The sequence below is a fragment of the Melozone crissalis genome, unplaced genomic scaffold, assembly GCF_028551555.1.
Source record: "Melozone crissalis strain CALT ecotype California unplaced genomic scaffold, PUWL_Pcris_2 ptg000061l_1, whole genome shotgun sequence".
In the NCBI taxonomy this organism is placed as follows: domain Eukaryota; kingdom Metazoa; phylum Chordata; class Aves; order Passeriformes; family Passerellidae; genus Melozone; species Melozone crissalis.
In genome coordinates this window covers 5,300,899-5,322,442 of record NW_026535839.1, presented here as the reverse complement: position 1 = coordinate 5,322,442, position 21,544 = coordinate 5,300,899, and the positions used below count along the sequence as shown (strand labels likewise).

General features: G+C 47.5%; 2 protein-coding genes across 8 annotated transcripts in view; one reads left to right on the top strand and one right to left on the bottom strand.

Moving 5' to 3' along the window:
- Positions 1 to 6,345, top strand: part of LARP1 (La ribonucleoprotein 1, translational regulator) — a 44,733-nt gene extending 38,388 nt beyond the window's left edge. For both annotated transcript variants that reach the window (XM_054287840.1, XM_054287839.1), the window contains exons 19-20: positions 214 to 341; positions 896 to 6,345. In XM_054287840.1, coding sequence (XP_054143815.1) covers positions 214 to 341; positions 896 to 1,117 — 350 coding nt within the window. In that variant the 3' untranslated portion in view covers positions 1,118 to 6,345. The remainder of the gene's footprint in view (positions 1 to 213; positions 342 to 895) is intronic.
- Positions 6,346 to 6,702: 357 nt separating this feature from the next.
- On the bottom strand, positions 6,703 to 21,509 carry FAXDC2 (fatty acid hydroxylase domain containing 2). 6 transcript variants are annotated; one of them, XM_054287902.1, is made up of 11 exons: positions 21,354 to 21,509; positions 17,759 to 17,889; positions 15,091 to 15,155; positions 13,958 to 14,005; positions 11,595 to 11,686; positions 11,398 to 11,495; positions 10,552 to 10,673; positions 10,029 to 10,234; positions 9,059 to 9,164; positions 7,844 to 8,010; positions 6,703 to 6,939 (listed from the first exon to the last, which is right to left on the bottom strand). In XM_054287902.1, the coding sequence occupies exons 4-11, from the start codon at positions 14,003 to 14,005 to the stop codon at positions 6,783 to 6,785; spliced, it is 996 nt and encodes a 331-aa protein (XP_054143877.1). In that variant the 5' UTR covers positions 15,091 to 15,155; positions 17,759 to 17,889; positions 21,354 to 21,509; the 3' UTR covers positions 6,703 to 6,782. The 6 variants fall into 6 exon arrangements, with proteins under 6 accessions (XP_054143877.1, XP_054143878.1, XP_054143879.1 ...); XM_054287903.1 differs by having other exon boundaries at positions 17,759 to 17,878; XM_054287904.1 differs by having other exon boundaries at positions 17,759 to 17,869.
- Between the last annotated feature and the right edge of the window lie 35 nt (positions 21,510 to 21,544).

Genomic DNA, 21,544 nt, shown 5'->3' with positions numbered 1-21,544 from the left:
GGGATTTCTCAAAGCCCTGCAGTGGCTGAGCCTGGGGACATCCCAAGGTGGGGCTCCCAGGACTGATGTAGGTTGCTTCCCTCCAGGTGTTCCATCTTGCCTAGGCTGTGCCCACCATCAGGACAATAGGGTTTGTGGGGAAGCCTGGAGGAAAGGTGTCTGGGTTTTGTCCTGCTGACATCTGGATTGGTTTGTGTTTTTTGTTCCCTCCAGGGCAGCTCTATGGGCTGGAAAAGTTCTGGGCCTTCTTAAAATATTCCAAAGCCAAAAATCTGGACATTAACAGCAAACTGCAAGAATACCTCAGCAAGTTCAAGCGCCTCGAGGACTTCCGAGTAGATGTGAGTAGACACAATTGCTGCGCCTCACTGGGGGCCCTGTCCTCTGAGGGTGGGGGATTTTGGGGGTCCCCAAGTGGTGGCAGGAGGGGGGGCAGTGACACCTACTGTCACTGCCAGTCATTGCAGCCAGACTGGGAGCAAACTGCGGGATTGGAATATGGCAAACCCAGACAGTGTGGGATAACAGAGCTGGGTGAGCCTGTCCTCCCTGGTGAGGTGAGGAAAGGGAGCTTTGATGGTTTGAGGAGAGCCAGCATTGTGTGGAGCTTTGGCTCCCAAACTTAGGGACTGTGCCTCTGTGTGGGAAGCAGGTGACTAAGAGCAAGTTGTCACCATTGTGGTCAGTTTGTGGAAGTCAGGCAGTTTTTCTGTCAAATGTGGCAGCAGGAAATTGGGACAGGGAAGCTGAGTGCTTGGGGTAAATGCGGGCCAGGAAGAGAGGGAAGCTGCAATTGGAGGCTTGCAGGAAGGCTGTTTGCTGATCCCAGGGGAGGGATCAGGACCTGCATTTGGAGGAGGCTGTGCTGATTCTCTCATGGGTGTTTCTCTTGCAGCCACCCATGGGGGAGGAAGGCGGACACAAGCGATACCCTACGACGTCAGGGGGAGACGGCAGGAAGCGCTACCCATCCCAGTCTTCCAGCAAAACGGTCAGCCAGTGCCCATCCAGCCAAGGCCACGCCTCACCCAGCCAGCCTGCACAAGAGGATGCCAAAAACCTGAGCCAGCAATCCCCTGCCCCATCAGCTGCAGAGTCGCAGACAGTGGGGAAGTAGAGAGGCTGCAGCTTCCTGCCGGGGTGGGGTGGGGTGGTGGGAATGGCTGGGAGAGGGGCAGACATGAGGGGTGGGACAGGAAGGGAGCTGCAAGGTGGGTTCCCAGGAATAGGCTGCTTGGGAGAAACTTCAACGCACACGATTTTCTTCTCTTGTGGCTGGAAAGCAAAGACGATCTGCATCCAAAACACCATTTTGCTATTACTACCCTGACCAGAGCCAGACCCGCTCCCAGCAGACCCAACCTTTTTCCCTTCTCTCTCCTCTTGTGCACACACTCATGTCTTAGTGTCTCTTCAAAACAAAAAATGTGTTTTGGCTGGGTTGGAAAGGGGAGATTTTTTTATTATTATATATATATATCAAGTTTTAAATTATTGCTAGAAGTTCGTCTGGATTTACCAAAACAAGTCTGCTCTGTGTGGCCCCAACGAGTCCCCTGTGTGTCCCCCTGGGATGGACGGCGGGGCAGCCGCTCAGGAAGCTCGGAGGAGCGAGGTTTCCCCCCAGTGGGCGACCGAAGCCACAGCGTGTGCCGATGCTGCTGCTGCGGAGCCTCTGACCTCCATGACCCGGCTGGCGCCCCCGGGGCCTCTCCAACGCCGCCTCCGCCCAGGAGCATCGCCCTCCTCGTCCTCCTGCTCCCTTCTCCCCAACGTCTTCGCCTTCCCGAGGGTCTGGCTCTCCCTCTGTCCACCTCTCCCTTCTGTCACGGACAATTTGGAAGTCAACCAAAGGACCTTTGCCGAGGATAGGCTTGTTGTGACTCCTTCCTGCGAGGATGGCTGGCTGGGAGGCTGGCAGGCACCTGGACTCGAGCCTGTGTGGACGGTGCACCCGCTGCCCCAGGAATGCCCATCGCTTGCAAAGACAGGACTTTGCTGAAGGAGCTTTTCTCTTCCTTTTCCCTTGGAAAAAAACGACATAAAAGAAAAAAAAAAACAACCCACAAACCCCTCTAAAACAACAACAGAAAAACTCTAAAAAAAAAAGACACATCTTCCTTTGCTTTCTTCCTTGGAAATATTACTGAAGAAAAAAAAGAAAAAAAAAACAAACAAAAAACCCCAAAAACACATAAAAAAAAGTTGCCTTATGGTGGAGCTGGAGCGGGGAGGCTTGTTGGCTTCCTGCAGCCTGGGGTGCGCTGGGCTCTTGGCTCCCCCAGGCCCAGAGACTCCTCCCGGCGTTGCTGCCGAGCTGATCTTCCCTGCGGCCTTTCCTGTGACCCCGCAGCTCGCTCGGATGCCTCCCCTGCCTTGGAGCCTCCCTGCCAGGCCTGAGGCTCCTGGGGCAGGGCTGAGGGCAGTCACACCCAGGACTCTGCTCCGCTGTGTTGGTACCGTGGCAGCCTTGTCCCCACCACAGCGACTCTTCTGTCATGGCCTTGCTCACAGCCCCAGCCCTCCCTGGGCAGGAGGTGCCTCTGCTCCTGTCTGTGCTTCCAGCGTGGCTGGGGAGTGAGCAGGGAGATGTCCCAGCAGCTGGGGCACCGCTCCTGGCTGTGAGCGAGGGCTGCTTCTGCTGTACCTGCCGGGGAGTGAGGCAGCCCTGGGAAAGGAAAGCTGTCCCACAGCAGCCACTGGCTCAGGGCTGCTGCTGGGACCTGTGCAGGGATGAGCAGGGGCCTGCCTGGCACAGGAGAGCTCTCAGCTGGGTTTCCTTGTCTGTTGTGTTGTGGCAGCGCCTGCGTGGAGTCTCCCACTCAGGGCACAGCCCCTGTGCATTTCCAAGGGCTGAGATGACACCGTGTAGCTCCTTACCCAGCTGAGGCAGGGGGTGCCTGCAGAGCTGCTGTGGCATTTACTTGATTCATCCTTACCCAGCACCAGGTGGACTCTGGCTGTGAGCTGGATCCTTTGTGAGGGGCGTGTGTCAGGTGTGAGATCTCAGCGATGTCCAGTGCTATCTCTGGAGATGCTCCAGGGGTAGCACTGGAAAGTTGTGTTCCTGTCCAGCCAGACCTGCCTGCCTTGCTGCCACCCTGCTCCTTCTGCTGGGTCCCTGCCGTACCAGGCTTGGCTGTGGCTCAGGCTCCATCCCTGTGAGCTCCAGAGCTGTGCTCCTGTGTGCAGTGTGGATGCAGCACTCCAAGGGTGCAGCTCGGTGTGTTGTCCTTTCTGCAAAGTCACAAGCTGGTACTGAGCAGTTTTCCCAAGGGATCCAGTTGATCCAGAGCCGTCTTTTAGCTGGGAGCAGTCATCCTCTCTCCAGGGCTGTCCCTGTGTGGCTGCAGGGTGGGTGGGAGCAGCCAGGACCTGAGAGCAGGAGCAAGGGGGAAGCACAGCAGGCTGTCCATCAGTAGTGGCTGTGGGTGCTTGTGGGGCCCTGGCTGAGGCCATCCCTTCCCAAAGTGACCCTGCCTCCAGCATCCTGCCTGTGGGGGCGGCTGGGCTGGTCTGACTGGAGTGAACTGCTGCTAGGATTGAAAGCACAGCTGGGTTTGAGAGGCTGGGGAGCTGCTGCTTGGCTGTTCCCTGGTGCTGTGACCCTGCCCTGCTCCGTCCAGCCCTGCCATGTCACCTGCAGCTGGTACCACTCCCAGGCCTGAGTGCAGCAGGGCAGCCCATCCAAGGCCATGGGTCTCTGTTATGGCAGCAGTGCTCTGGGGTTGTGGGCTGGGAACTGGGCAGGATGGGCAAAAGTAACACTTGTACAGTGCTGTGGCCGTGACTGTTATCTCTGCATTTCCCCTCTTGTGAGCTGGAGTCAGATCTCTGAGGTTACATTTCTAGGTGGTTTGTCCCAGATTTTTGAGGAGGAGGCCGGAGAGTCGATCGAGGACATTGTAGATGTGTTGCTGGTTGTTTGCAAGTGGAGGCAGGTCTGGATGTGCCACAGGTGATCCTTGCTGCTGTGTCTGTGCTCCTTTCATTGGCATGTGGCTCTCTTGAAGCCAATTGTCTGCATTTCAGCAACAAATTCATAGGAAATGGGGAGGGATGAGCTGCTGCTATGGAGTTGTTGCTTGTAGAGCAGACCGTGGAATTGCTTGGGTTGTAGAAGAGGTAGGACATTTCCCAGAGAATTTCCCAAAATACTGATTTTAAGTGATTTTAAATTTCTGATTCTGAGGATCTGGTCTTGGCATGGAAGTGTTTTCCCTTCCCCCTCTGCCAGGTCAGTGGTTTGTCACACTGTGCACCCAGGGGAAGGTGGGTCAGAAGAGCAATCCCAGTGCCCGTGTGCCTTGTTTTGCTGTCATGGGACAGGGCAGGACAGAGCAGAGATGGATGTGACAGCCCGAGGCAGCTGCTGCTGTTGGCTCAGCCCTGTGCTGCTGCAGGGAAGGGAGCACAGACCTGTTCCCTCCTGTTCCATGCCAGGGTGGGGGCTGGCAGAGGGCAGGGAGCTCCCTGGGTGTGCCTGGTCTGTGCCCAGCTGGGTCACAATGGCCACAGCCAGGCACATGTCCCCACTGGGTAAAGGGACAGCTGTCCAGAGGGGGTTTGCATTTGAGGGAGCTCTTGCCCTTCTGCAGAGGAGGGAGTTAGGCCTTGCTTTTAGTTTGGAGGCCTCACCTCCACCATGTGTTGTGCTTTTTTGAATTTTAGAGGATTGAGAGGTTGCACACGTGCTCCTGTGAGTGCTGATTGTCCCACAGCTCATGAGAGCTCCATGGTGCTGGTGTCCAGCCACTGGCAGAGCCTGGGGGGAGCCCCAGCTGCTTCTGGAAAGGCTGAGGGAGGCTGAGTCAGGGGAGCCTTCCTCATCCTGCCGCTCTTCTCAGGAGTTCCTCCTTGCTGAGGTAACTTGTCTGAATGCAGGTGGCTGCAGCAGATACAGAGCTGTGTAGTCAGAGTGGAGGTGGAAGGTGTGTTTTTGAGGAGGCTTTGTTGCTTTGCCGTGCTCATTTGGGAAAAAAAAAAGTAATGATGCTGCTGCTCTGGTTTTGCCTGTCCATCTCTTCTGCTGCCCCCTGGCACCTCTGATGGCACCTTGTCACTGTAGCCCGTGGGGTCCCTGAGTTTTGGCACCTGCTGGGGACTGATTGTTGTACTGTAACAAACTGATGAGTTTAACCTCAGTGTCCTGCCATGTTCCACGTGGCAGTGCAGAGGGGGCCTTCTAGCTGTTAATGCCTTCCCAGTTATTTTATCAAAAGGAAAAAGAAAAAACAAAAAAAAAGGAAAACTGTAAATGTAGCAAGCTGTGTTTGCAATGCTTATTGTCTCCTGTCTCTGAGGCTGGTTATGTCACTTGTCACTGTTTGAAATGGATGCTGGGCTCTTCCTGAGAGAGTTGTTACACTTGATGTTAAATGCCTCACTGACTTTTTTTAAAGATTCCAATACAGGTAACAGATAAAAGAGTTTCTTTCATTTTTCTGTTTCTAAGCAAACGTTCATCTCGGTGGTGTGGAGTGGGTGGCTGGAGGGCAGCGTTTCCAGGAGTAGTTTACAGTTTCACTTTCTGCAGACACTTGAACATAGGACCGATGTATCTGTGACAAGCACATCCCCTTGGTGGGAAGCTCCAGAGGAGCAGGGGGTGCCCTGGGTGCCAGCTGGGCTCCCTCCAGCTCCCCACGCTGCCCTCCTGCTCTCTCCCCAGGTGTCAGCCCTGGGCCAGGGTGGCTTGTGCCAGTGGTGCCCCTCCTGGGAGGGATGCTGGGCACCACTTGGTCCCTCAAGCCTCCCTGGTGCAGCCCTGCTCCCTGTCTTCCCTCCCAGCCTGTCCTGGCCCCACTGGGCTTGGAAACCTTTGGATCTGTGGCTCAGAGGCACCCGCTGAGCTGCATCCCAGCGAGTGCAGCCTTCTGCACTCACCTGGAGCTAAAGGGGTGATGGTTCCATGTGCTGGCCCCTCTCAAACCCTGTGTGTCCAACCTCAGCCTTCTGTTTCCCAAAACTAGAGAGTGTGTGCAACCTTCTTCAGCTGCATTTATAGTAGAGACAAACTTAAAATGACTCATCACAGACCATGTATCACCTGGGAGGAAAATCTTGTTACTACGGCCTGCTGTACATGATCCATCTCTGTCGATAGTACATAATCTTTGACCCATGTGCTAGGATCATCATCACGTATAAAAGGAACAGAGAAAAATGTAAAATACTTGAATGAGAGCTTGTATTATAACATTAATATTATTCAGAGTATCTGCTTTCTAGGCTGATGTGATTCATTATTCTAGTAATGCTTTAGTCCTTTGTAATTTGTGGTAATTATGCTTTTTCCTTTTTAATACAAAAAAAAATGTATAAAAATAAAAAGTTCAAAAGACAGTGGTGCCTGGGTTTTCTGTTCTGCTGACTTGCCCTCCCTAGGGAACTGTGGCCAGGTAACTGGGCTGGGTTCATCCTGGTGCAGTTGTGGGGACTGGAGAGGAGCAGGGGAAGAGGCTTTGGGACAATGGGCTGAGCCATGTGGCCCAGAACACACCTGGCTCATAGACAGGCAGATGGAACTAGGTGACAGTGCAAGTAACAGATAAACAATTAAATTTTACAAATAGATTTCTAGAGCAGGTTTTTTTATAAGTGTCTTATATAGAAAACAATGTCAGCAAAAGTGCAGTCGTTTCCAAGCAGCATATTTAACTTCAGCTTCATCATCTGTTATGCGTGGACAAGAATTTTGTTTCCTGATTAAAATACTATTTGGCATAAATCATTGTCTCTCACTGCTCATCACCAGGCTGGCCAAGAGCTGCTGGGCTGGTTCACTCCTCTTTCTTGGGTGGGTCTGGGATGCTTTCAGAGAGTGGTGTGAGGCTGAGCAGGACCTTGTGTCTCTCAAAGGCTTTGGACTGTCTGAACATTTTGTCTGTGCCATGCAGGAAATCCAGCACTCCCAGCACACCGTAGCACTGGTTGAACCTGAGAACCAAACACAGATAAACATCACTGAAGTTACTGAGGTTACTTTGCCCTTTCTCTCCATTCCTTTCTGAGCCCTGATAATCTGTCCATGGGATTTCTGCACCAGTCTCCCTGGCAGCTCTGTCAAAGCCTGGGTGAACCTTGTGCAGCTCCTCTTGGTGCCATCATCTGTTTCTCCTGGGCAGCTCAGAGCTGTGGGAGCACTGGGCACCCATGTCACTGTGCCCCATGTGCTCTCCAGACCTGGCTGTCCTGAGCCATGGAGCAGATGTGCTCCAGCTGGCACAGCTGTTCCACCCAGAGTGTGTCAGCTCTGCAGGGATCCCTGTCCTGGCATGTGGTGACAGAACTGTCCCCTGGGCTGGTTCTGCAGCAAGGCAGACATTTCTGAGCAGCATGTCTAATGTAGGGCACTCTGGGAGCTGGGAAAGTTTCTCCACTGCTCGGGTGTGTATCCTTGAACTGTGCTGCAGCTGCTCTCTGTCCAGCACAGGAGGCTGACAATCTCTGTCAGGAAGGGTTAATGGTGATTGTCTGGGCACAGTGTAATCTGATCAGTGTTACTGATCCCAGTGTATGGCAGAGGGACAGACAGGCAGGCTCGCTTATTTTACCTGTGTGACTTGCCCTGGCTCTGTCCTTAGATCACATGAAGTGTATTCTGAACTTCTAGGAAGAACCTTGCAGAGAACTGTCCTTAACAGGGCTGGAATGCCTTGAAATCCCAGTTTAACTGCTCTAAGAACTGGCAGCACTCAGCCTGCTCTCAGGTGAACTGCAGAGCTGCTCTGCTGGTGCATGAGTCAGGCAAACCCACTTGACCCTCAGAAAGGAGCTCTCCCTGCCAGTGGTGCCAGTGGAGAGGCAGGAGAAGGGAAAGCTGAGCAGTGCCCAGACTTACTTGAGATGGTGGAAGTCGTGGAACTCTGGAGATGGCAGGAGGGGCAGGTGGTAGCCACAGTGAGAAATGCTTGTTGTTACAAGAGCAATGGAGAACCATGCTGAGACTGAAACAATGTGAGATCCCATGATCATCGGGCCAGTCATGACAGGCAGAGTGTTGGAGACCTGGAAATGAGAAGAAAATATCTCATTAATGGGTCCACCACAAGCAGACTCTCCTCTAGGAGCTGAATTGTCACCTGGTGATCCATCACACTGGCCTGTTTTGTGCAAACAGTGTAAAGGGAAGATCTCTCTGCAAACACCTTACTGAAGTTACATAATCATCCAAGAAATAATAATAGAGATAACAATATTATTTAATAAAAGAAATAATAGAGATAAGAGAGTTCTACTACTGCAAAGCATTGCCAAAGACCAAATCCATAAGCCTGCAGCAGAAGTTAAGACATGACTCCAAACCCTGAGTGAGTACAGCATGATCTCAGTAAATCACCCTGGAGTCTGAGGTGTGAATTTCAGCTTCACCTTGGAATAATGCTGAATCTGCCCTTGGGAAACCTCACTGTGAAAGGGCATGGCCTGCAGACACACCCAGCAATGTGACAAACCCTGCTGCAGCTCTTCACTGTGATCTGCCCTGGCACAAATGGCTCTGGCTGCCCAGACCCAGCTGCAGGCACCAGCACAGCTCAGCTGGGCTCCTCAGTCATTATGCTGTCAGCTGGGGAGACCCTCAGAGCAGCCCAGGACTATTGGTAACAGGAGATGGAATTTTTAAGTGGAATATTTGAAGGTGGGATGTGTTTTCCTGAGAAGTCTCAGCTTCAGGGGTGTTGGGATGCACTCCTTGCAAACACTGATGCCAGAAACCACCACAAAAATCCTGACAGATTTCCAAGTCCACACAATCACTCAGGCTGTCCTATCTCTTGCTGAAAGCACTGTCTGTGCTCCCAGTCCTCTTGGGGCTCATGGGAAGCCCTGTCCAGTCAGTTCCTTATCTACTGGAGGCCCTTGGAGCTGTGCTCTGGAAGCTGCTGGAGTCCAGTATAAACAATTACTGCAACCCTCCTAGAGCCAAGCTTCTTGGCAGGGCAGCTCAGCTTCTTCTTCCTAAGGAAGAAGCCTCTAAGGGCAAATTTTCTTCTCTTGCCTTGGAAATCACACTGCACACAGCACCTGGAGGGTGACCATGTGAAAATCCACTTACTATGTGCTCTATAGGGTGAGCATAGATGGAGACCACGCCGATGGGGGCTGTCCACTCGTGGTGCTTCTTGTGGATGTGCTTATACAGCACTGGGTGGTGAACAAGCCTAGGCAGAGGAAACAGAAAGGCAGGGTTTGAGCTCTGCAAAAAAAGGAGTAACAGAACACAGAATTTCTGCAGGGGACTAGCTTGTGTCTCCTCTAACATAAAGATTTCAGAGCAGCTGGTAATAAGAGTGTAGGATTCCTTGCTTCTTTTGCTCTCTTTGTATTGAGTCCTTATTCAATTAATCTATCTGCTGGCTTATGATAAACTCAGGTCAGATAAATCCCATAAATCAAAGTCCCTGAATTACTTATTTACTCAAATCTGGGAGTACTGTAAGGGGAAGACTCACTTTATGCTTTCACTGTTTTGACTTTTTCTACCGGCAACTGTCAAAGAATCAGAATTTTCAGTTCCATGGGTCTTTGGTAAAATGCATTTCCTTTTTTTGGGTGCATTTGTCCTAAAGGGAAACCTACAGATTTCTGAGAGTACTGTGCTTGCTTCTGCTTCTTTTGTCCTCCTTCCTTTAGTTCTGTCCTCTAATGTTGGTGTCAGTGTTTGGGAATCCTGCAGTGTTGGAAGTCAGGCCCTGATTTGTGGGTGCTGTACACGGGAACAGAGATCAGCCACTGACCTTTGAGATTTTTATCTTTCAGGACAGTCAGTCTTGTTCTTTTCAAAGAATGCTTAGTGAAAAACTGCCTGTTCTGTTCCTTCCTTAGCTTTTAAGCTGTTCCACCTTTAAAATTCTACCCATTTTTGTTTGCTGGCAGCAGCAAGGCCTCATGTTGTGAGGGTAGATTTCCCATATAAATACAAGATTGGTGGAACAGAGGGATGAGGACTATTGCTGTTGTAGGGTATGAGTATAAACTTAAAGGCATGGAGGAAAATCAAGCACCTGTTCCTGTGCTCAGCTCACCTGTGTGTATAATAGAAGAGAATTTCCTCTACTACAGTAAAAATGCTTAGCTCCACAAGAAACCATTGGAAGGTTGGCAATTCCTTGCTGAAGGTGTTTTCCCACCATTGCATGATGTAGAACATGGCCACAAGCATGGGAAAGGAGACAAAGAACTGATTACCCAGCGCTGTGTAGATGGCTTTCCACAGTTTCTTTCTGTCCACCTGCAAAAGAGAAGTCAGGACTTGAGTCTAAGAAAGAAGCAATGCAGTTTGAGTTGGAAGGATGAAAAGCTTTAAGATTTGTAGGCAGTTGGTTTTGGGACCAGCTCTTTAACAAGCAGTCAATGCAGATCTGATCAGTAGCCTCACAACAGGATCTGCCTTCCTCCCTACAGTGGGTATGCAAGACTTGACTTGATCCCCCTGCAATCCTACCTGGCTGTAAGAGAAAAGCATAACAGGTTCTTCTCCCCTTTCCTGGCCTGAGAGAGTGCAGGAAGTGTTCAGCCAGCAGGAAAGGCAGAGTGAGAAGTACTTACAGGATCATTCTTGCCCAGCTGAATGCGATAGCGAGTAATGAAAGTTGGCTTTCCTGTTATATCAGCCACCAGAAGGATTCCATTGAAGCCCCAGAAAGCAAGTGCAGGCACCAATGCAGCCCCTGTGGCATGAGGAAAGGGCAAAGATGTGTGAATGAATTGGGAACTATGGCTAAATCAGAAACAAAATACACTGGCACAGTACCCTGAGGACCTTGCTGGGACCCAGATGTGCCAAGGGTGTGTCCCCTGCCCAAAGATGCTTTAAAATGGAATATTGGTAATTCTGACATCCAGGTAAGATCAAAGAATGGGAAGGAGGTTAGAGCAGACAAATGTCTCAGAGGTTGAAACCTGACAAAACTGAAGCTAAGAAAAGGCTTTTCTAGGTGGCTGGGAGGCCTCTGTTGCTTTTAAATCCAACTAGGGTAAGGTTGACTTGATATCTAGAACCTTGCAAGGTCCCTACCAGTTCTGTTCACCAGCTGCTAATCAGAAAAGAAAAGAAAGAGTTTTGTAAGTACTACAACAAGAATAGAATTCACTAAATTTACTTACATTTTTAGTAAATAGTTCTACTGAGTCATTCAGTTCTCACAGGAGCAAAGTGTCTTCACAGGGAAGCCACTTCAGTAGCAGCAAAAAGATCAGATTTTTAATCTGTACAGCACCCTGATTGTGACCCCATCCAAAAGCAGAACAGCTGCACCACATCACCTGTGGGTACCTTCCAAGGCAGTGCTTGTCAGTGGGAGGATGAGTGAGTTTGGGAAGTTTGTCCATGTCTCCATTTAATATACAATAACACATGGATGATTTCTCCTGAGAAGCATTGTTAAAACTCACCAACAAGGAAGATTGTCCACTCATCTCCTTCCATATAGTCGTAGAACTCCAACCATGCTGTTTGCCAGAAATTGCCTAATGTTATATTCTGCATTAACCTGTGGGAATAACAGTGCTTGGTTGCCCATCTATTCATCCCCTTTCCCCCCTTTCCACAGAAAGTTTCTCCTCAGGCTGCTTTGTTTGAACATTCTTACCAAGAAGAAGCATTCACCAGGGCAGTGAACATGAGCAGGCCTGTACTGAAGACATAGGCACTGATCCTCAAGGCATCTGAGAGCTTCTTTCCCTGTGAGAAGCAACAGGAGGGAGTGAGCACGTGCTGCTGTGTCCTGCCCTGGCATTTTTGGTATTTGAAATGATGAAGGCAGTCCTGTGACGGCCTGTTTAGCTTCACACACACTCTGAAGAACACAATAACAAAGCTGTTGTGGGATATTGTGTATAATCATCCATCTGTCATGCTTACAGAGATCTGGTGCATGACTGATGGGGAATTTCTTTAGAATAACCAAAGGACCACTGATTTTTATCCCTCTTTATTTGGCATACTGCTCAGTACCTGGAGGGCTATAGCTCCAGAGGCTTCTGGATAACTCAGAGCAGTGGGAAAGGAACACCAGCAATAAGGAATGGTGTTCCATCTCAGCACCTCCCTCCCTCAGTATTTTCTCCCTCCCAGGATGCAGTGTTTTCTCCACACAGCACTCAAGAACTGCTGTGCTCAGATGGCCTGGTTAACAGGAATATGTATATTCAAAAAACAGTATTGAATATATTTGAATATTTAAATATTCAAAACAAAGTTGTCTATATACAACAAATTTATAATTAATAATCTGTCTTTTAGAGTAGTCCAAGTTGGAATTGGTTCTGGAGTGCAATTAATTTGGGTTTTGTGAGTGAATATGAATTATATCTATCTGCAATGTAATTTTTTTTTAAAAAATCAATGCAATAGTATAATAACAGCTATTGTCTTCTTCATTCCTCTGCCCTTCCTGTTTTTTAACTGTGGTGTTGTGTTGTACAAACAGACTGGAGTGAACACAGTGTGATTCATAGCTGCAGTCCTGCTCACCTCCTGTCAGAGAGGACAAACAAGAGAGGCAGCTCTGAGAAATGCCAAATGCAGGTGGTTTAGGGAAATGAAATATAAAAGAATCCTCTTTACATGGCTTTCAAATTCTGTAACAGCTACAGAACATTAAAGGTGGCCCAGGACTTAGAAGCAATATTTATTTGTCCCAGGACAGAACTTTTTGACTGAAACATTCACTACTAAAACAAGCAAGCAACCCTTTCCTCCTATCACCTCCTTTTTTCTTTTAAATTGAAAAAGCAGCTAGGGAGGAAGGAACTGACAGGACTCTTGCCCTACAGATTGATACTGTGAACCCTATGGGTTGATATGAGAGCAGTGCAATCAGCTGCCACTGTTATCACTGGGGGTACTGAAGTGCAAATGCCAGGCTGGCAAAAGCCTCTCCTGCATCATCAGATGGTGCCTGCTGGATCCTGGACCAGAGATCTGCTCTCTCAGCACTTTCACAATTCCAGCTGCATCCATGTTATGCCCCATGTATGCTGATGTAAGACTTTCTTAATCTTTAGACCCTGGACTATCATTTACATATTCTTTAGGAAAAAAAAAAGGTTACAGAAGTTATAGAAAGCTTTGAGCTTTTTAACATTAATCTGTTAGAAAATCCTGTAAATCCTTTTTCTCCTGGGATGAAGAGCATACCAAACAAAAATTGTCTTACAAGTGTCAGAGTTTCCAATTAGCCCAAATAAGGTTTCAGTTGCTTTGACATCCCTTAGCTCAAGAGTTTCAATCCCTTTTAACTCCTAATACTCAGACACTGTGCATGTCCTGCTTTGAGACAGGACAGAGAGGAGCTAAAGTTCAGCCCTTCAGCTATTTTACCAGCCCTTTGGCTAGAAACTGTCTTGTTTTGAGGCTGTGTTTTTATTGCATACGATGAAGTGATTACATGAATCCCACACACTATAATTACATGAGATGTAGAAGTAGAGGAGTTTACATAGAAAACAAATCTTGTTCATCAAGTCCAAGTGCTTAATACCCTATTTCTCCTCATGCCAACAGCTACAGCACAGTAGTTTCCAAACTAATTCATGGATTGCTTGAGTTCTTGCTCTTAAAGTACTTGTAGAAGTTGGCAAAGTCCTTAAGTGCAGAACAGGGTTGCTGCTGGCAAGGTAAAGAGACTGGGGCACATCAGTGGCCATAAGAGTTTAGCAGGACCAGGCCCAGTGAGGTGGCACAGCTTCTGGTTTTGGGGGACTGTGGTGGGCTCTTGCCACCCAAGCATAGGTGACAGCTCCTTCCCCACTTGCTGCTGTAGCTGCAGTCCACTGCAAGGGAAAAAATGCTGGGGAAGTGTTGCTTCAGTGATAAGAGATGAGCTCCTAATTATGCAAAAATGTTGGGAATGAGGATGTGTCTGTCACTTCTCTTAGAAGGTGATTCAACACATTCAGCCTTCAAAGCACCTGCATGAGCTTCCTTAACACCATGAGCTGGAGCCTTTACCTGCTTCTGCAGCTCAGCTGTGGGGGAATGTCCAGGGTCGGTTTCCATCTGAAATAAAAGGTGAGCCAAGTAAGTGAACTGTGGCCAGCTGGAGAGTGACAGAATATGATGCAAACTACAGCAAATCATCTCTACTTGTAATTCAGTGCTAAAAGTGTAAAATATTTACTCTCTGTGCCATGTCCTGTCCTGCTCCATCCTTCGTGTGTTGGCCATGGAGCAAAGCTGAGTTCTTGAGAAGAAAAATGCCTTTATTTCTTGAGGAGTTAGTAGTGTCCCAGAAGATTAACAGGGATGCAAGGATAACAAGGAAAAATGGGAGAACAGCCAAAACCAAAGCTTTTGCTTGTGTCACTGGTGTGGGAATCCACTGCAGCACCCAGTAGCTGCTCCAGCCCCTCCCAGGCTGTAAGGAAATGATAATGTGGGACATATGTTCTTCCTTAATGACAACATGCAATTAAACAAGCAGGGATGAAAACAAAATTAGTTTGGGCCACAGAGAGCTAACACAATAGAGCCCCACAGCCTTCACTCAAACTCTGAGTTACAGTTTAAGAACATGATAAGTAAGAAAATCATCTTTGCTTCAAGTCCTGCTATGGTCACTTAGAGAGTTAAAGTCATAAATGGGCATGTGGCCATCTCATAATGAATCTCCCTGCATCTGCCTCTGCTTGACCATTTGTTGATGGTTTTGCTAAAAGAAATTTAAAAAATGAATCAAACCCAAGGTCTGAGTAGCTGCTGGGAGTTCACTGCTGGCCATGGCCATGAGGGGTTCTGTATTTCAGGCTGTGTTCTGGCTGTCCTAGGGATTATTGCATAGCTGTTTTTATATTTCGCAGTCTTATCATCAAATATAATTAGCAAAAGTTAACAAAACATTCCTTAATATTTTCTTGCTTTCACATGGTCTTTAAGAACAAACACACAACTTCTAACAACATGACTGACAGATTATTGAGGACTGCAGAACTTAATCCATTTTGCTTTTCCTACTCAGTAGAATATTCAAGCACAGGCAAACTGTTATCTCAAGTACAAAGGCAAGCACAGAGAAGGATCAAACATTCTTGTCTAGGCTACAAACAGTTGGAAAATTACTCATTAGGAAGATGATATTCTATTACCTTGATGATGGAGGGAAGCCTCTTAGGAGTACTCTTCTTGCAGCGTTTCAGAAAGGATGAATAAACTGTCAAAAAGAAATCCTGTATTAGTCAGGAGGTTTAGATTTGAAATTATAGCCTTCTGGGTATGTTCTTACAAATACAACTGTGTTTATTCACAGGTGTTCCCAGCTCTGTTACATTCTCTATTAGTATGCAGGTCAAAGGGCATGAGACAGTAAAATTAGACACCTCCTTCCTGCTTACTCACAGACACAAAGAGCCAGCCCACCATACCACACATTTCAGTGGAAGAAACTGATGTTAGACAGTTCTGAGAAGGAAAAAAGAAAAATAAAAAAAAAAAAGGGATTTGAAACTTGAAACCCTGAAATACTCCCAACCCTGTATTTCAACACTAGGGCTGGATGTACTCCCATGGGAAACGCTGAATTTTGGTAGCAGTCTTAAAAAGAAACCAAATCCAAGTTCACTTTGTCTCCCTTGGCCCAAAATGTTAGCATGAAAGGTGTCCTAAGGTGCTATTGCTGAAAATGAGAATGTGTTGGGGAACCTGCAGTGTCCCAGGGCTCCCTGTCCTTCCCCAGACACACAGAGCTCCTCAGTGCTGCACTGTGTGAGCTACCACAGCCAGTCTGTGGGATTTTCTTTTCCTCTCATATATTGTCTGCCAACCACATCTTTATTGATAAATACAGTTGGACTCTGATATATCTGATGAAGAATACCCATAAGAAACAACCAAAAATAACCTGCTAGCCTGAAGAGAGCAGCATAAATAACATGCCACAGGCCAAATTTAAATTGATCTTATCTTAATTTTTAAAAGACCTTCTAATCACATCTGTTGCCCAACATCCACTACATGCCCATCTTGTCACACAGGTCCTCTCAGGGCAGGTGTGCCCACTGCCTCCAAGGAAACACTACTAAAGCTTGAAATATGTCAGGCTTGAATAATCCATTCCTTTGAGGCTTTGCTCCATTCCAGATTTCTTAACAGGTTGTTCAGAACTTTGAACAGTTGAGTGTCTGCACAGAGGGAGATTTCACAGCTTCTCTGGCAAATCAGTTCCAGTATTTGACAACTTTCACTGCAAGTTTTTTCCACTTGGATTTTTTTTGGTTATAACTCCTATTATTTGCTCTTAGCTGTGCACATCTCTATCTTTACAACCACCCAGTAGGGAGCTGAAAAGAGCAATATCCAATTATTCTGCTGGGACAGTAAAATAAATAGTGCTGGCCATAGTTTTCTGTGGTTAAAGAGATTATTCTGCTCTGATGACTTTGCAGCAGACAAGATTGGATTAGGAGAGGCAGATGTGAGAGAGGAACCTCACTGAGCTGGAAGGCTGATGCTCCAGAGGTTCCTCCATCCAGCTGTGCTGACTCAAACCTGCTGACACCCTTGCATGTGAAGAGCTCCAGGGCAGAGCACTGTAGAAAATGTGACTATGCTTTGAGTTTTTAGGAGAAGGAGCTATTACTTGATTGAGTCACATACTCTGTGCATTTAGGAAAGAGTTAAATTTGCAATCACATTTCTAGTACTCTTTTTAAAATAATCAGTTTATGACAGAAGGCTGGCTTGGGCAAAGATTTCCAGTTCAAAGCAGAGCTGCCACATCTGCTTGCCCTCTGTTTAAAACACTGCCTTTATTAAGCCACTTTTCAGGATAAAATTCTACATTATTTACATTAAACCCAGAAAAATTTGGATAGAGTAGGTTTTCCCCAACATCTCATTACCTACTCTTTTTTTATTGTATAATGTCTCTCCTGATTCAGAATACACCAAATACATTAAAAACCCATTCATGTAACCATGGCTGTTTCAGCAAACAAAAAGCCATTCAGCTGCTTGGCACTGCTCTCATGTTGGCATATTTTACAGCCCCAAATCAGCCACTGAAGCTCTCAGCTGCCTGCAGCTATTTCCAAATATCAGCTAGAACTAGTCCTGCCTAAAAAAAAAGTTCCTTTCCAGTTATTTTGAATTAGTTAACACCAAATTTGATCCAAAGCAAATTCTCAACCTAGAGTAAAAGAAATTGCTTTCCCAATCAGTGTCTTGAAATTAAAGGGGAAACATACACTAGTCAAACAAGAATTCTAATACATTTTTTATATTATTATTTCCATGTATAACTTAATTTACCCAAAAACTGTTAATTAAGTGACAGATCTTGTTTTCACTGGATTTTCCACTTCTGGTACTGAAAAAAAGCTGGTTGGTCTAAGTCATGTTTTAAAATGCTCAATATAATCTGAGTATAATCTGAAAAAAGCCCTGCTGCATTTTTTAACATGTGAACTATTATTTATGCCCCATGCCTGCTGTTCTCTTGTACTTCTGGTGCCCAGAGAGCCTCAAGCTGAGGCAGCCCAGGTGCCCTTTCCCTGCCCTGCATCCTTCTGCCAGCAGCCAGACCTGCATGGCAGGCACAGCTCAGAACACTCCATCTGCTGTGATGGGGGCTGCCCACCCAGCCCAGCTCCCTGGGATTTTTGTGCCCTCCTCCTGAAGCCTCTGGTGTAGCTCTTACCTCACTGAAATCAACCTTTATACAGCACAGACAGTGCAAAACTGCTCCTGGGAGAACAAAGAATGTGACTATCCATGACAGTACAGAACACAGAGAACAAAGAACAAAGGAGCACTTACCTGGTCACCTGAACAGCTGCATATCAGCCCCTCTGTGTGGACAGACACAGGACCAGCCGTGGTGTTTGATGTCTTACCAAGCACTGCACGGTTTTAAGGGAAACCCTGTTCCTAGAAAAGCTGACAATGGACTTCACACAGACACGACATTGCCTTTTAATGACTTCCTCAAAGTCTCTATCATATCTTTTCAAGCACCCTTGAACTCTGGCTGCCTGTTCTTTGCTCACCACCTGCTGATGGTAGCCTAGGAGAGGTCCTTTGTGTCTGTTCAGAGCCCAGAGTTCAGCTCCTCACTTTTCATGACTGCTGTCAAAGCTTTATGAGGGTTTAGGCAAGGGCACTGGGGGTGTGTTTCCAAGCAGGAGCTCCTGTCCCCTCCCAGACAAGTCATGTGAAGGCAGTGCCATGTCACTGTTAGTGCTGGCAGTGTTCCTGTGTGTATGTGCATGCTGTTACTCAGTTAAGCACGTGGAACACATCTCTGCATCTCTCTAAGTTTTTTCATTGTTGTGCCTGAGAACAAAAAAGCCACTAACACCCTAAAGAGAAGTAGTTTTTATAATTCACTAACTCATGGTTGGAGCACAAAACAGCTACTGCCAGTGCAACTGAATGGGTCAAAGGTATATTGGTTAAAGCAATAGGGCTACTGTGGAATTTGGCAAAAAATCAGCAGTCCAGTTTTCATGTTATTGTACCAAGACTAAAAATTACTCCAGCTCTGTTGCTACACAGTGCCCTCAACCAGTAAGAGGCTTGGCTTGCATGGGTAAGGTGAAGACACACACAGGTTAGCATGTGCTTGGGCTCAGTTGTGTTTAACCATGGTGTTTACAGACCATAAAGTCTGTAATTATGGCATTGCAGAGATGTCATTTACAGCAGCATCCATCTCTCTTATGCAAATGTGGCCCCAATCTGTTACTTAGCCCATAAATTGTGCCCTGCTACCAGCTAAGCTCTGGGAACTGAGGGTGTTACTACCATAACTTTCCAGATTAATTTTCCCACAGGAACAAAAACAGGGAATATCACCTCTGCCTCACAGTGAGCCTTGTTTGACCTTCAAAGGTGAAGCAACAAATGCTCTTTCTCAGTAATACCCCATGCCAGCAGAGCTGGGACTGCATAGAGCTCTGCAGGAGTGAACAGCATTGAACACTCTTGGTGTTTCCATCCTCACTTTCTCTTGCCTAATTCCAATTATTCCCTGGTAGGGACAGAAGTTGTAATTCTTAACTGTTGCTACTAATTGGCATTTATCACAGAGAGCAGGCTCAGCAGAGAGGAATGTGATTCCTTCAGACTATTCACTCACGTGCAGAGGAGGAAGTGGAAATGAGCATCTCAAGAGAGGGGTGCCATAAGGACAATGTCCTCAGCTGATCTCTGCATTTGAGCTTGCAGGGGGAGGGCTGTTCATCCAACAGCCAATAGTCGGTGATAAGAGTGAATTTCAGACCTGTGTTCCTTTTGAACCACTGCTCAATTCCAGCATGGGTGATCTCTGAAATATTCATACCCATAGGGACAGCTCAGCACATTACTCAGAGGGTTGTAAATGCCTCTTCTGCTGCAATTTTGTGTCTAGCCCAGCTTGTCACTGATCAAACTGCTGCTTCTGCCCTGTGTGATGTCTCCATCACAGACACCCCAATGCTGCTGCAATCTTTGCTGAGCCATGCAAGCAGTCTGATTTCTTCAGAGCAAAAAAACATTTTTGATCAGACACTTCATAATACAGCTTTGTTCACTCCTCACAGTTTTTGTAATAGGCACTGGCTCTTTCACAGTTTGAGAGGAACATCAGGGGAAAATCTGTGAATTATCTGTCAGGGACTGGACAAGGCCATACTGATAATTCCTGAATAGGAATCTGAGCTTGGCACACATCATTCCCTGCCTGATTCCCTGCATTCTGAGCCAGATTTCTCAGCTGGGCACGTGTGCCACCACCTAGCACTGCAGGGGCTGCTTTGGGAGCACCTGTGCAACAACACAAGGATGAATTCACCTTTCAGGATTCCCACAAGCAAGATTTCTTGTGGTGCTGTGAGTAAGCTCTAAAGAAAAGGCACAACAGGATGTGCAGCTCAAGCTGCCCAGTGTGAAAATGTTGAGTTAAATACCTTTATTCCACCTTATAATGCAGCTCTACACTCAGGGTAGATGTGAGGACTCTTCAAGACTTGCTTTGGAGTGCTGGAGCTGGAGGCAACCTTGGAAACCTCCAAATACAGAAATGACGGGACTCTTTAAAGAAAAGGGTGCCTCTTCCAGCTGCTCTGAATCTTTATTAGCCATGTCATGTTTGAAAATAATTCTGATCTCATCAAGCAAAATGTGTCTCCAGCTCTTCCCACCAGTGCTTGCCAACATCCTTGAACAGCTTTTGTTTTACAGAGGTATTTTTACACACTACAAATGTAATTTATCACAGGTGATTATTGCCTGCAACACATTTTTATTACAGTGCCAAGGCACAGATATTTACAGTGGCCTGAGGAGATCCATCGTCCTTTTTCCCCTGGATTCAACGTCCCTTCAAGTGCTGGGTTTATGAGCAAGAAAAATGACTCTGAACTCTTTTGGGAAATAAAAATTTCACCTTATATTTACAGGGTGCTGTAATCCAGCCTGCTGAATTTACCTGCTAACAACACAGATTTCCTTGTACAAAACCCCAGACTCAACTGACCACAGGTGATTACTTTCTGGCAGTGTAGCATATTGCATGTTGCATAAATTGCACAACACCAGAGACTGCAGAGCTAAGGCAAAACAGTAACTCTCTATCCTCCCCGAAGATAAACTCTGAATCAAAATAATGCTCAATAAAGGGAATGTATGAAGATGCTGACAGCAGCAAGGTCACTCAACACAGCAACACTTGAAAAACCCTCTTCTTTTCTAAAGGCAACATTTCTGCTGAGGCATGAACATTAAACCTGAGACACTGAACGGTGTCTGATGTGTGAAAGATACCAATATCTGCTTTTGCAAATACTTTGATCAAAATGCTGGGCAAGAAGCTGAGATTCAGGGAAAGACTCCCATATGGTGGGCAGACAATCCAGTACCAGAACATATATATTTATAGAGGCACATACGTATTTTACAACAGATGCAACCCCGTCCAGAAGGATGGCAGTGTAAAATAAAGGAAACACTATCTAAGTTTAATTAGCAGACGAGCTTTCCCAATGAATTGCCGACCTGCCATCAGCATCATCCAGCACAGCAAGTGTTGGCAGCCGCGTTACACAAGCAGTAGCTGCTTTACCTGCTACAACCTTCTGTTGCTAACGTAACTTAAATTCCATTCCTGGAACAGGAGAAGCCAGGCTAAAAGTCGGCAGGTGCAGTAGGAACTTAAATGACTTCTAAGCCCCTGCAGGGAGAAGCAGATCTTGCTCCATTAATGAGCTTGATGAGCACTATAGCGTAGGAGCAAGGCGTGCCGGGGCTGACAGCAGCGTTTGCTCTCTGGGCTTTAGGAAATCCCTCCTGGAACCGAACCCTCACCCGCTCCCACCCTGGCCTGGGAGCCCGGGGGGGCTCGGGCCCAACCCCGACCCGGGGACCCCCTCACCTCCCCTTGGTGAGGGAGGGGCGGCCGCTGCTTCTTTCGGGGACGCTCAGCCAGGGCCCGGCGCAGCCCGTGTCCCACGGGATGGGGGTGCTGGGGGCTCCCCATGCTGGAAGCCCACCCCAGCCCCGCTGGGTGTTATGGCGACGCTTCCCTCAAGGAGCGCAGGCGCCCAAGTCCCTCATCCCTCCTCT

Excerpts from the sequence above, each read along its gene's own strand:
- FAXDC2 (XM_054287902.1), bottom strand. The coding sequence starts at position 14,005 with ATGGAAACCGACCCTGGACATTCCCCCACAGCTGAGCTGCAGAAGCAG. Across the intron at positions 9,165-10,028 it reads CTCTTCTATTATACACACAG|GCTTGTTCACCACCCAGTGC; the intron begins GTGAGCTGAGCA and ends TCCTCTGCCTAG. Across the intron at positions 6,940-7,843 it reads CACGACTTCCACCATCTCAA|GTTCAACCAGTGCTACGGTG; the intron begins GTAAGTCTGGGC and ends TTTGGTTCTCAG.